Raw genomic sequence first — 13,967 nt, 5'->3', positions numbered from 1 at the left:
AAGAGGAAGAAAAGAGGAGAGGAGGAGAGGAAGAAAAGAGGATTGTAAGAAGAGAGGAAGAGGAGAGGAAGAGGGGAGGAGAGGAAAAGGAAAGTGGAAAGAAAGAGGATTGGAAGAAGAGAGGAAGAGGAGAAGAAGAGGGGAGGAGAGGAAGAGGGGAGGAAGAGGAAGAAAAGAGGAAGAGGGGAGGAAGAGGAGAGGAGTAGTTGAAATGTTCATTCTAATGATGAAATAATTAACAGTGAGACTAATTGTTCTAATCAAAGACATCAGAGGTTCAGGTTTCTCTCCAGTCGTGTCACAGAGTCTCCTCATGTTGTTCTGAGCTCAGTGATGAAGAGGAGAGGAAGAGGAGGAGAGGAAGAGGAGAGTAAAAGCTTCATCACTGGCAGGAATCCTCCATTAAAGAATCTGTGTTCAGGTCAAGTGAAGCTCTGACAGTTTTAATATTTCATTTAGCGATAAACTTTTGTTCAGCATAAGTAAGTTCAGTGTAAGTTACCATGGTGATTTACCCTGGTAACAAGTGAACCACCGTCATAGGACTGAAAACCCAGAATTAAACCTGAAGTTACCTCGATAACCTCAGATCCTGATTCGTAGTACAGGTCTCAGGTGTTTCAGGTGTCAGGAGGGGTCGGGGAGGGGAGGAGGAGGAGTAACGCCTACCTTCCTCCTGCAGGTACGAGAACGAGCAGCCGTTCAGGAAGGCGGTGGAGGAGGAGATCAGCTCTCTGTACAAAGTCATTGACGACGCCAACCTGACGAAGGCGGAGCTCGAGGAGCAGATGGAGAACATGAAAGCCGAGCTACGTCACCTGGAGCACAACCATGAGCAGGTCCCATCACTGTGTTTAACAGGAGACTGTAAACACCTCACCAAGTTTTTGGTCAGCAGTAAACAGCATAGACAGGAGGGGCGGAGCTTTTAATGTTACTTCATAACAACAATGAGAAACTTTTATTATTGTCTCTAAATGATTCATTAATAACTGAATTTTAAGATAAATATTATAAATATTATAAATCAACAAACAGATAAAAAGATAATTTTATTTACTAATTAATAACATCTCATTGAAGCCTTTGTTGAATTTATAATGAATTTAAAACTGAAGATAATGTTTTTATTCTGTTTAAAAATGATCATCTCATCATCTGAAGATTATTGTTAATAAGTTGTTAATAATCCATGATCTTCGTTTAATGCTGAGGTCATGTGACCTGTCTGTGCGCCCAGGACGTCCGAGTCCTCTACAGTCAGATGGCGGGACGCGAGGTGGACGAACCTGACGCTCCCATAGAGACCAGTCTGGACCAAATCCTGGCCTACATCAGGAGCCACTGGGAGAAGGTGACGGAGAAGAACCGAGCCGAGACCGACAACTATCAGCTGGAGTGTAAGGTGAGGTCTTCTTACCTGCACAGGTGTCCTCGCAGGTGTCTTCGCAGGTGTCCTCGCAGATGTCCTCACAGGTGTGTATGTGTGTCCTGTAGGAGGCGCAGTGTATGAGCAGCAGACTGAGTCCGGAAGAGGAGCAGGTAGAGGCGCTGAAGGCCGAGTGTAACGACACAGGCTGCAAGATCCAGAGTCTGCAGGCCGAGACTGAGTCCATCCGAGCGTTGGTGAGAGACGCAAACAATCAATAATCAATCATCATCAATACTCTGATCAATAACTACCATCAGAAACATGTCACCGTCTCACCGCTGTCCTCCTGCAGAAACGAGGTCTGGAGAACTCGCTGAGTGACGCTCGCCACTGGCATGACATGGAACTGCAGAATCTGGGCTCAGTGGTGGCCAAGCTGGAGGCGGAGCTCGCCGACGTGCGTGGCGAGATTGAGCAGCAGCGGCGCGACTACGACACGTTGCTAAGCAACAAGCAGCGTCTGGAGCAGGAGATCGGCCTGTACCACGGCATCCTGGACGGAGAGGAGAGCCGCTTTCTGCCGAGCGAGATACCGTGAGTCACAACAAGAACAACCACACCGACAACAACAACAACAACAACACTGACAACAACAATAATACTGACAACAAAAACACTGACAACAACAACTTCACCTACAACAACACAGACAACAACAATACTGATAACAACAACAACACTGACAACAACAACAATACTGACAACAAAAACAACAACACCAACAACAAAAACACTGACAACAACACTGACAACAAAAATGACACTGACAACAACAACAACAACACTGACGACAAAAACACTGACAACACCAACAATGACAATGACAACAAAAATGACAGCAACAACCCCGACAACAACAATAACAACAAAACTGACAACAACAACAACACTGAAAACAACAATGACACTGACAACAACAAAAACAACAACAACACTGACAAAACCACACAGACAACAACAATGACAACAAAACTGACAACAACATTGACAACACCACACAGACAACACTGAAAAAAACAATGACACTGACAACAACAAAATCAACAACAACACTGAAAAAGACAACAACAACACTGACACCAACAACCACACAAACAACAACAACACTGAAAACAACAATGACACTGACAACAACAAAAACAACGACACTGACAACACAACATCATCTTCAACGGATCAATACCTTATAAACATTGTGGATCTGCACTGCCAATCATTGTCATTCAAATCATTATAATTACCTGTCCAGGTGTTCAGGTCTGCACTCACAACCTGAGGGAGCTGCCAACGCCCCTGCTGCTTCAGACTCCCGGACTAACACTCCAGGACCTCCAGGACAGTGATCCCTGTGGAGGATCTGAGGAGCAGGTGAAGTCCAGCAGAATGTGGACTCTGGTCTCTGCTGGAGGATTTCTACCTGGTGATGTGTGCAGGTGTGATGGAAATCCGGAGTGTGAGGCAGCGATCAACATGAGGCAGTGAAGTGGTTTCTGCTAATGAAATAATGTGTTGGAGGTCCCCAGGTAAACCTGTTCCCAGGACAGGTCCCGAGGACCCAACCTGAACTGGGCCTCAGATCCAGACTCTAAGTGTTCTGGGGTTCTGCATGGACCCAACAAATTGAATCCACTGGATCCAGACATCAACCAAAGGCTTGCGCTACTCGTCTCAATGTATGTTTTACCAGAGTCGTTTCCTAAAGCTCTATGAGACATGGAGAGAATCACACTTACATTTCCCATGATGCAACTGGATAGTCTTTTCACTATGCTGCATTTATGTTATATGTGATGGAAGATGTTTATGAGACATTTGATAAAACACTACGTCCATTAAATCAGAGCTCAGAAACTCAGACATGACATGAATGCAGCATCAGGGATGTTTTCATTTGTCCCCTTCATGTGGTGGATTTACCTGTAAGGCACACACCTGTGAGACATGAGGTGATCACATGACTGGTTCAGGACTTTGTGATTTGATGAGGACCACCTGGACCCACCGTTATACGAGTCATCAACTCACAAAGAATTGTGGGACTGATTTAAAGAATATCAGGTGTGTTTTACTTGGGTACTGTTTCACTCTGAAATGATGACATCACAGCAGGTGACGGTCACCATCAGTGTTATTTAGATTTTCTGATCAATGAACTGGATTATTTTGATATTTTTAAATGATGATGTTTTTTTCTGTTTGACAATAAAAGAGTTTAAAGTGAATTCAGGTAAGACTCTTTATTGATTTCTGATCGAGATGTTTCAGAAGAATCATTTTACATTTTTCATTAAAACTCATTAAAATAAACATGTTGATGTTCACTGTAAACACGTCAAGGACAAAAACGTCTAAATCTCATTTAAACATTGTGACGTCTGAAGAGTCAAAGCCTTTTGAAGCTGTCAAGACTGAACAAAATAACCTCACACTGATGGTTTCAAACACAAATGTGTCCCCACAACCACAGCAAGACATGTACACACATGTACATGACCTAACAGAAGTTGATCTGAAATTAATCCATACCACTATATCATGCACATACAAGCACATACACAGTGCTGATTTGCCTTATACATGCTCTCATACTTGAGAGTAAAAGGGGTAAGAGTTAATGAGTACAATTAGCTAATAAGAATCAGCTTTGTCCATTTTTGTCTGGATACTGTGTTAGTAGCACCTGCTGAGACCTGAGACCTGTTTGCTATCAGCTACTATGAAGGTTGAACAGTTCCTGTAGCTCAAAGCTCAAAGTAAATTCTATATGTCTGCTGCTGTATTTACTGTTGTACTGTCCAGTCTGAACCGTAATCTCTCACTATGAGCACTGACTTGTAAACACCTTTTGCCTGTGTGTGTGGGTGTGTGTGTGTGTGTGGGTGTGTGTGTGTGCGTGGCTGTGTTTGTAAACATCACAGAAATCAAAGTCTCTTAATGAGCTGGTTCAAACACCTCTGTCTAGCTGGAAGACACAGAGCTGACTCAGATCTGGGTGAGCCTCTCAAACGACTGCTATTTTTGAAAAAACACAATCAGACAAATTGATCTGAAAATTCCTCTTTAATGATCCACAAATGTCTCAGGAAGGAAAACAAATTAAAAAAAATCATAAATTAATCAATAAAAATAAAACTACAGATGACTGATGATGACTGAGGAGGCTGGAGAGACCAGATGAATATAATCAGTGCTTCAATGTCACATAGTCATTAAAACGTTCATGTATCAACTTCAACTGTTTACTTTTATTATAAATTCATCACATTCATTTTCATTGAATTCATATATAAAACTTGTTAAAAGCTTTCAGCCGCATCTCATGGCTTTCATCAGCAGATGGAGCTAGTCAAATAATAAGAACTGTCTCCATGACAACTGACCCTCAGGAAAACCATGAAATCCAGCTGAAAGTTATGGTGCAGGGTGAAGGACAAATTTAAGACCACTGATCTGACCAATGACGAGCCGGGGAACGAGAGCTTTGCGCCATTAGTCACGCTAAGCTATGCTAGACATTCGACCAACCTCGGCAACCTAGTGAATATGTAATTGACATAACTGGCTATTAGCAATGCTAGGCTAACCTCTAGCATACCTAAGCTAGCCCAAAACAGGACATGGAAACCTGGCCTGTGATTTTCACAGTAAAAGCCCTGTTGACCTAAGGTGAAGCTAACACCTGATAATGACTGACCACAGTTTTATATATAAAGCTATTTGAGTCAACGTTAATAAAATGTTTTACAATTGATTAAAAAGGTTTGATGACAATTTCTCTCACTTTTATCATCATTTATTAAAATGTATTAACATTACAACATGAAACTGACTTATTTACGTGGATCTCTCCAGTCTCAGCAACGACACAACATGTCCAGGATTCATTTATGAGTTTTAATTGACGACTCATGAAGCTTCAAACTGTTCAATATTAAAAAAATTTTTAAGAAACTATGAAATAAATAATCATCTGTCTGAAGCTCCGTTCACACTGATTTCTGATTTTAACATCAGTCATTCTGGAAACATGACACCAACAAACACACAGATAAAGCAGAACAAGCTCATCTGTTTTAAATAACAAATCATCTGTGATCAGCTCCTGTCCCTGTTTTACTGTGATACTGAAGGAAACGTAAAACCAGGAGGATTCTCTATGAAGCTCTGTTTCTCTGGAGCTTTATTCTGGAGGAGGAGGGGACCCGGACCCCCCCCCCCGAGGAGAATTCAAACTTTAATAAAGATATAATTTTTTTTCTTCTTCACGTGTCTGCAGCTGTCAATCACTCTCTTTGATTACAGATTAGTAATAACAGTCCAGTGAACGTGGTCCCAGAAAACCGATCAGAGTGGTCATCCTGTCTCAATCAGCAGCTTTCTTTCAAACAAGTATAAAATCAATATTTATAGTTACTTGGTCCACAAATGCGCTAATAGCACAATGCTAGCAGCTAGCCTGTGCGGGCTAGCTCTACAGTTTTACCCATAATCCCACAGGCCTGGCGTCAGTGTGCAGATCTGAGCCCAGCCGTCGTACCAATGAAGCTCAGTGAACGCCACCGGAGGGCGCCGCCCCCACCTCCTCCCCGCCTGCAGCCAGCAGTAACACGTCGATGCCTAGCCTCCAAAGGGCCACTTTAGGCGGGCTGCAGGGGGATGCAGCCGACCCCGACCCCCCCCTCGTGGCAGACCATGGGGGCCATGAAGATCCAGCGGTTGGTGTCGGGATTGTACATCTCCACCGAGCTGAGGTTGGACTGTCCATCGTACCCACCCACGGCGTACAGACGCCCCGACGTGGACACCAGAGACACCCGGCTGCGCCGCGTGTTCATCGGCACCAGGAGGCTCCACTGCCCCGAGCCCGAGCTGAACACCTCCGCGCCGCTCAGGAACCCCGAGCCGTCGTACCCCCCCGCCACGTACATGTGACTGCCCAGAGACGCTGCCCCGTGACGACAACGCTTGTTCAGCATCGCCGCCGCCTGGTGCCACCGGTTGGTGTGGTGGTTGTAGTACTCCACCTGGTGGGGGTGGGGGGGCAGACACAATTCAGTTTGATGTTGATGCTATAAAATATTAATAAAACATATTTATATATATCGATAATACAAATATTGTTTCCTGCCTGTCACCTGATTGTATTGATCAGTTGTACTGATCAGTTGTATTGATCAGTGGTGTGTGTGTGATGATGACACTGACCGTGTTGAAGATCTGTAAACCGTCATGGCCGCCTGAGACAAAGATGCGTCCGTCAAACACCGTCACACCTGCAGCGCTGCGACTGGCGCTCATCTCCGTCACCACCGTCCACCTGGACACCAGCAGCAGGTAGAAGATCAATATCGTCAACAAGTAAACAGGTAAACAACAACACTTCTTCTCTCTTTAACATCTTTAAGGGATTATTAAATTTTTTAGGTCTTAATTAAAAGACTGTTTACATGATTGTTTGGACATTTTTAAGGATTTTTTTTACTCTTTACTTAAATTTATTAAAAATGTCTTAATATCACAGGTGCTAATGCCAGCAAACAAACAGTCTCCATGGAAACTGTAGAATTTTACTGCTGTAAAATCTCTTTCATTGTTGTAAATGCCTTGAGGTTTTCCCTTAACTAAGGAAACATTTTAAGAGATTCTGTGCAACAACCTTTAGTACCTCCCTCAGCTGAGGAGAAATCCAACCTGAAGTATCAAACTTAAGGAGAAAACTTAAGGTGTTTTGGCCCCTGAACTTTAACCACTCACACCCTAATGACACCACGATGAGTCAACCTCATTGTTTACATCATGTTCACTCGTTTGCTCTGGTAACGAGCAGCGACTCGTCACACCTGATGCCGCCCCAGGTGAGGGGGCAGTAACACAGGTAAGTCATGTACTGACACAGAGACCTGGTCCTGGGCTGATCCGGATCACTGATGTTTGATCACCTGTCGGTCTCTGGAGAGTAACACTCCACTGAGTTCAGAGACGACTTCCCATCGTAGCCGCCGCACACGTAGATATGTCCGTCAATCACGACCGTTCCCATGGCGCTGTTGACGACAGCATGTTTTATTACTTTACAGGACCAGTGCATCAGTACTGATCACTATTGATAAGTATTGATCACACCTGCGCTGGCTGTTCATGCTTGACACCCGTGTCCAGCTGTCTGTCTCTGGGTTGTAAACCTCCACCGTGCTCAGCCGTGATTGGCCATCATATCCACCGATGGCGTACAGCAGCCCGTTAATGACGGCCACGCCCACTCTGCTGCGAGCCGTCCTCATTGGCTGACAGCGCTCCCAGAAGTTCCCGATCGGATCGAAAACTTCGACTACGTTTAATGAGTCACCTGGAGGAGAAAACACACCATCAGCTGATCACCCTGAGCACAGATGAGAGAGGACGACACCGACAGGTGTGCGGTGTACCTGAGCTGTTGAGCCCTCCCACAGCGTAGATGAGACCTGTGATGGACGTGCAGCACCTCTGTCTGGTCTTAAAGGTGGGCAGGTGAGGACGCCGCTCTGGCATCAGGTGGAAATCTTTGGCTTCATCCACCAGATCTCTGACAGGAAACAAGAGAGTCTCACAACTTCAACATGAAGACACATGAGGACACATGAGGACACATGAGGATGAGGTCACATAAAGACACATGAGGACACATGAGGACACATGAGGACACATGACACATGAGGTCACATAAAGACACATGAGGACACATGAAGACACATGAGGACACATGAAGACACATGAGGACACATGAGGACACATGAGGACACATGAGGACACATGACACATGAGGACACATGACACATGAGGTCACATAAAGACACATGAGGACACATGAAGACACATGAGGACACATAAAGACACATGAGGACACATGACACATGAAGACACATGAGGACACATGAGGACACATGACACATGAGGACACATGAAGACACGAGGTTACATAAAGACACATGAGGACACATGAGGACACATGACACATGAGGTCACATAAAGACACATGAGGACACATGAGGTCACATAAAGACACATGAGGACAGATGAGGTCACATAAAGACACATGAGGACAGATGAAGACACATGAGGACAAATGGGGGCACATGAAGACACATGAGGTCACATAAAGACACATGAGGACACATGAAGGAACATGAGGACACATAAAGACACATGAAGGAACATGAGGACACATGAAGACACATGAGGACACATGAAGACACATGAGGTCACAGATAGACACATGAGGACACATGAGGGAACATGAGGACACATGAAGACACATGAGGTCACATAAAGACACATGAGGACACATGAGGGAACATAAAGACACATGAGGACACATGAGGGAACATGAGGACACGTGAAGACACATGAGGACACATGAGGACAAATGGGGGCACATGAAGACACATGAGGACACATGAAGACACATGAGGTTACATAAAGACAAATGAGGACACATGAAGGAACATGAGGACACATGAGGTCACATATAGACACATGAGGACACATGAGGTCACATATAGACACATGAGGACACATGAGGTCACATAAAGACACATGAGGACACATGAGGGAACATGAGGACACGTGAAGACACATGAGGACACATGAGGACAAATGGGGGCACATGAAGACACATGAGGACACATGAAGACACATGAGGACACATGAAGACACATGAGGTCACATAAAGACACATGAGGACACATGAAGGAACATGAGGACACATGAGGTCACATATAGACACATGAGGACACATGAGGTCACATATAGACACATGAGGACACATGAGGTCACATAAAGACACATGAGGACACATGAGGGAACATGAGGACACGTGAAGACAACATGAGGACAGACTCACCTGCACTTGTGGCAGCAGCGAACCAGCTCGTCCTGCTGGACTCGGTCTGACAGGAACTGTGGTCGACACAGAGGAAGTCTGATCTTGGACAGCAGCTCCGGCAGCAGGGACTCCCTCTGGTCCCGGTCATGATGAACCCAGGCCAGCACAGCCTCAAACACCTGCACAGGTACACAGAGCAGGTAGCAGTGTGAAATCAGTGAACACCTGCTGGACTGTGATGAACCGAGGTTCACACATTCAAGGTGCCCAGAGGATGAACCCTGCTGACTGATGATCCTCTGACATGAACATCAACATGTTCAGGATCCTGAAGTTTCTCAATAATAACAATGATCCTGTGAGCGCCCTCTGCTGGACACGCCCACTCTACTCCTGTCCAGCTCTGCTCTGATTTTCATTGGTCCAAACATAGAACCTGGTACCTGGTTCTGGTTGTGGTCTCACCTCCACCTAGCTGAGGTGAAAACACTGCAGGCTGCCGATTGGTCAGAGAGAATCAGCATGACTGTGTCATCACTGAAAGAGTAACTGTTCAACAACAATTTTATTGTACTTTAAGTTTTAATAATATATTATTTTATAATTGTACTTTGTTTTAATAATTTATTATTATTGTACGTTTTAATAATATATAATGATGTCATAGTAATTCATGTCTCAGGTGTCAGTGATGTTGCAGGTCAGAGTTTTATTTGTCACTTGTTCAGGTTCAATGGTCAGAAAACAAGTCAGTGAAATGAGGGTGAAACGAGTGAAACGGGTCGACAGTAGGCAGACTGTGGAAAACTGGAAAACTCTAAACTGCTGTAAACCGCTGTAAACCGCTGTGAACCGCTTTACCTAAACTGACAGTCCCAAAATGAGGCTGTGATTGATGGATGGATGGACGGATGGTTAATTTACCCCGTAGGAAAAATTCATGTATCCAGTAGCTCATTAGTAATAATAATTATAATAGTTATTAATAAATAAGAAACATTAATAATAAAATGAGTCCACTTCCTGTCCTGCAGCGAGATGAGACGTTTCTTGAGTCTGTTTCTCACCTGCTTCAGATGAACGTTGAAAACAACAAACTCGACAGAAACACAAAGAACAGAGAGAATCCTGAACGTGGGGACGTCCCAGTGGACAGAGGGACGGAGACATGAGGCAAGGAGAGGAAGACGAGGAGGATGACAGCTCCTCCTGTAGCAGGAGTTGCTCGGTCATCCACCATCAGTTACCATGCCGACGGGCGGAGCAGCTCACCTGTTCCTCTGCTTTCACGTTGAGCTCGTCACAGCCCACCAGCTCCAGCACCTCCTCCGTCCTCAGACCCAGGAACTCCTCTGACAGAGAGACCTCCACAAAGTGCTGGTGGAGGAAGCTGCTGGCCGAGTCGTACAGAGTCGTGCACATCATGGTCTCTGCAAACTGACGCACGCCCAGACAGTTCTTGGGATGTAACCTGAAGCCCACAGACCCGGACACAGACAGACATTTAAATTGTTTAACATCACGTTCACAGATCAAAAGCTCCAGAACAGCTACTAAATGGACCTTGTTGTTTTGTCAGAGCTGAAGTGACAATAGGACACACTCCTCCTACTACAGATGATTCTGTTAGACCTCCACCCGTGTGTATTGGAGTGACTGACCTCTCCTGGAGGAAGGAGCAGCAGGCGTCTTTAACGTTCTGCAGCTGCAGGAAACTCGAGCCAATCAGAAGAGACTGGACGTTCTGCTGGTCGATCGCTACATGGCCGCTGTATGCAAAGTTTATCAGAGCCTCCAGAGCACTGCAGGGAGAGAGGGACTGGTTATACTGGTGTCAGACTGAGACCTGTACTACCTAGCAGGTTCTGAGGTTATCGAGGTAACTTCAGGTTTAATTCTGGGTTTTCAGTCCTACGACAGTGGTTCACTTGTTATCGGGGTAAATCACCATGGTAACTGATGCCTAACTCCTAACCTGCTCTGGCGCAGGTTAACTTAGAGGATCAGATCAAAACAGCCACACTACTGACCAATCAGATCACTGGAAAAACAGAGTTATCATTCCTACAGGATCCTGACAGAGAGAAAAGAGTTCACAATAAAGTGATCAATAATAACGATCAGTAGATATAACATATAGATCAGTGGAATCGTTTTCCTGTTTGAGTCTTTCCATGTGTCTCTCTGGTTTTAAACCAAAGCTTCTGCAGAATTCACAGTTTATCACTAAATAAAATCTAATCACTGTCAGAGCTTCATTTGACCTGAACACAGATTCCTGCCAGTGATGAAGCTTTTACTCTCCTCTTCCTCTTTTCTTCCTCTCTTCTTACAATCCTCTTTTCTTCCTCCTCCTCCTCTCCTCTTTTCTTCCTCTTCCTCCTCTCTTCTTCCTCTCCTCTTTTCTTTTTCTCCTCTTTTCTTCCTTTCCTCTTCCTCTCCTCTTCATCATCAACATGATGATAATTCATGCTCTTATTTACATTATATCTTTAGTCTGACTTTAACAGAAATTATATTTAGACATGGAAATCATATTTTTTTATTCCAGTCATGTGATCATATTGTTACATTTCACCTTGTTGAATGTCCCTGTTGGACGTGGTTATTACTGAATTTACCTCATCAGTGTTTCTTCTCATATTAAGAACCATGGTTCAGACGATGCTGCTTATAATTAACAACTCCGCCTCTTTCACATGAACACGCTTGTACCTGGACAGGTAAACCAGAGTTAACTGAGCCAGGTGATAACCAGCTTCGTATTTCAGGTTATCAGGACCGTCAACAGTGAACAGTCCTGACGGTCTGTTGAACTTGTTTTGTAGTACAGGCCTCAAGTGTCAGACTTGGAGGTGGTTATCTGTACTGGTCTAAGACTGTTGGTCTCTGGTTGGTGTGTGGGTACCTGTGCAGGTCTTACCTGGGGTCCATGCCCTGCATCAGGATCTCGTCCTGTTTACACTCCACCATGTCGTTGGTGAACATGGCGTGAAAGTACGGAATGGAGGCCGCCAAGATGATCCGGTGAGCGCTGAATTTATGATCCCCGACCTGCAGAGAGGACGACATGTTAACAGTGATGTCACCTGGTGTGATGTCACCTGTACAGAGCTCTCGCCTGTGCAGAGGTGTGTTCACTGTGTTGCAAGTTGTATTTCCTCAGATTGAGCAGCTTTAATCCTGACACTTTAAGAGGATCAGCTGCAGCAGCTCTGACGTCATCACCTTGAGGTCACATGTTAAAACGAAGCAGCTTCAGATCTCATGGTGTGATCATGGAGGGATCCAGATTCAGGTTTTATTCTGAACTTCATCTTCCTGTGCAGCAATAGCAGCAGCAGCAACAACAGCAACAACAACAGACCTGATGAGTCACTCAGACAGATAAAGCTTCATATTAACTTCAACTACTGGAGGTCTGTGGATCAGAACTGTGGATCAGAACTGTGGAACAAGTCATGGATCAGGTCTGTGCATCAAGACTGTGGATCAGGTCTGTGGAACAGGTCATGGATCAGGTCTGTGGATCAAGACTGTGGATCAGGACTGTGGATCAGAACTGTGGAACAAGTCATGGATCAGGTCTGTGGATCAAGACTGTGGATCAAGACTGTGGATCAGGTCTGTGGACCAGAACTGTCAATCAGAACTGTGCAACAGGTCTGTGGATCAGGACTGTGGATCAAGACTGTGGATCAGGTCTGTGGATGAAGACTGTGGATCAGGACTGTGGATCAGATCATGGATCAGAACTGTGGATCAAGACTGGATCAGAACTGTGGATCAAGACTATGGATCAGAACTGTGGATCAGAACTGTGGATCAAATCTGTGGATCAGTCTGCCTGCTGCCTTGCTGCAGGGTCACTGGCAGCGGCAGCAGGTCAAGGATTAGCACTGTTACCTTTCCTGCCCGAGCCGATGCTAACGGCCTGTGACGTCATAAGCCCGTGTAAACGGGACGGTGGTCATCATCATAATAACATTATAGCCGATGTTAGCATGTTGTTAGCCCCGTTAGCTGTGCCGCAGCTAACTTCCTCCTGACGGGTTGCTAGCTATTAGCTGGCAAGCTAACTTCAGCCTCGAGCGTCGTCGTTTCTTACCTTGAGCGTGACGTCACAGAGTTTCCCCTGACGTCGGATCTCCTCCATGACGACATAGCCCCTTGCCGGCAAGTCATGTACTGAGAAATGAACTAAATCCTCGAGCTCTTCGCAGAAAACGTCTCCCATCGTCAGCACGAGCGGCGGAGCGGCGCAAACTGACACCACCGAGCCACCGTACACAGCCATGAGCCGTGACGTCCCGGTAACCGACGGAAGCGGGCAGGTCTCAGCCTTCAGAATAAAAGACTCTGTAGGTTATCAAAGCAAAGACTGTATGTACATTTATACATGATTGCAATTGTTATTATCATAGTTATTATTTTGTTATTATTATTCCATGTGTCAGGCGGGCAGGGTCGAATGAGACTTCAGCGCGTTTATCTGCTGCAGATAAATAAATAATAGCTGAAAAATGAAGCTCTTTGTCGGAAGTTACGTTTCCTCTGAGGCCAAACCAGCTTACACGTCAGAGTAAGATGTGTCACATGACCCTGCTGAAACCAAAACAAACAGAAGCTCCTGTTCATGAGTTTGGTGATGGAGGAGTAAAAAGACACCAAAGA

At 45.1% G+C, this 13,967-nt stretch overlaps 2 protein-coding genes across 3 annotated transcripts in view; one reads left to right on the top strand and one right to left on the bottom strand.

The window, feature by feature from the left end:
* The window catches only part of bfsp2 (beaded filament structural protein 2), a 5,466-nt gene extending 1,859 nt beyond the window's left edge, over positions 1-3,607 (top strand). The window contains exons 3-7 of one of the 2 annotated variants that reach the window (XM_022766403.1): positions 683-839; positions 1,241-1,405; positions 1,498-1,626; positions 1,725-1,966; positions 2,682-3,607. In XM_022766403.1, coding sequence (XP_022622124.1) covers positions 683-839; positions 1,241-1,405; positions 1,498-1,626; positions 1,725-1,966; positions 2,682-2,775 — 787 coding nt within the window. In that variant the 3' untranslated portion in view covers positions 2,776-3,607. Of the gene's footprint in view, positions 1-682; positions 891-1,240; positions 1,406-1,497; positions 1,627-1,724; positions 1,967-2,681 lie in introns of both variants that reach the window. The other variant, XM_022766404.1, reaches the window with a different exon arrangement.
* Positions 3,608-4,490: 883 nt separating this feature from the next.
* On the bottom strand, positions 4,491-13,558 carry klhl18 (kelch like family member 18). Its single transcript, XM_022766354.1, has 10 exons — positions 13,402-13,558; positions 12,217-12,347; positions 10,955-11,095; positions 10,566-10,764; positions 9,312-9,472; positions 7,858-7,994; positions 7,556-7,778; positions 7,372-7,476; positions 6,638-6,749; positions 4,491-6,456 (listed from the first exon to the last, which is right to left on the bottom strand). Exons 1-10 carry the CDS (start codon positions 13,528-13,530, stop codon positions 6,070-6,072), a joined length of 1,725 nt encoding a protein of 574 aa, XP_022622075.1. The 5' UTR covers positions 13,531-13,558; the 3' UTR covers positions 4,491-6,069.
* Between the last annotated feature and the right edge of the window lie 409 nt (positions 13,559-13,967).

Source organism: Seriola dumerili, unplaced genomic scaffold (assembly GCF_002260705.1).
Source record: "Seriola dumerili isolate Sdu_G_001 unplaced genomic scaffold, Sdu_1.0 BDQW01000850.1, whole genome shotgun sequence".
NCBI classification, from domain to species: domain Eukaryota; kingdom Metazoa; phylum Chordata; class Actinopteri; order Carangiformes; family Carangidae; genus Seriola; species Seriola dumerili.
Note: the sequence above shows the minus strand (reverse complement) of the source record. Positions and strands in the feature narration are given on the sequence as shown.

Coding starts and splice junctions, on each gene's coding strand:
- klhl18 (XM_022766354.1), bottom strand. CDS start 13,530: ATGGGAGACGTTTTCTGCGAAGAGCTCGAGGATTTAGTTCATTTCTCA. Junction 12,348..13,401: donor TCTGTGACGTCACGCTCAAG/GTAAGAAACGAC, acceptor TCCTCTCTGCAG/GTCGGGGATCATAAATTCAG. Junction 6,750..7,371: donor TACTCTCCAGAGACCGACAG/GTGATCAAACAT, acceptor GCTGGTGTCCAG/GTGGACGGTGGTGACGGAGA.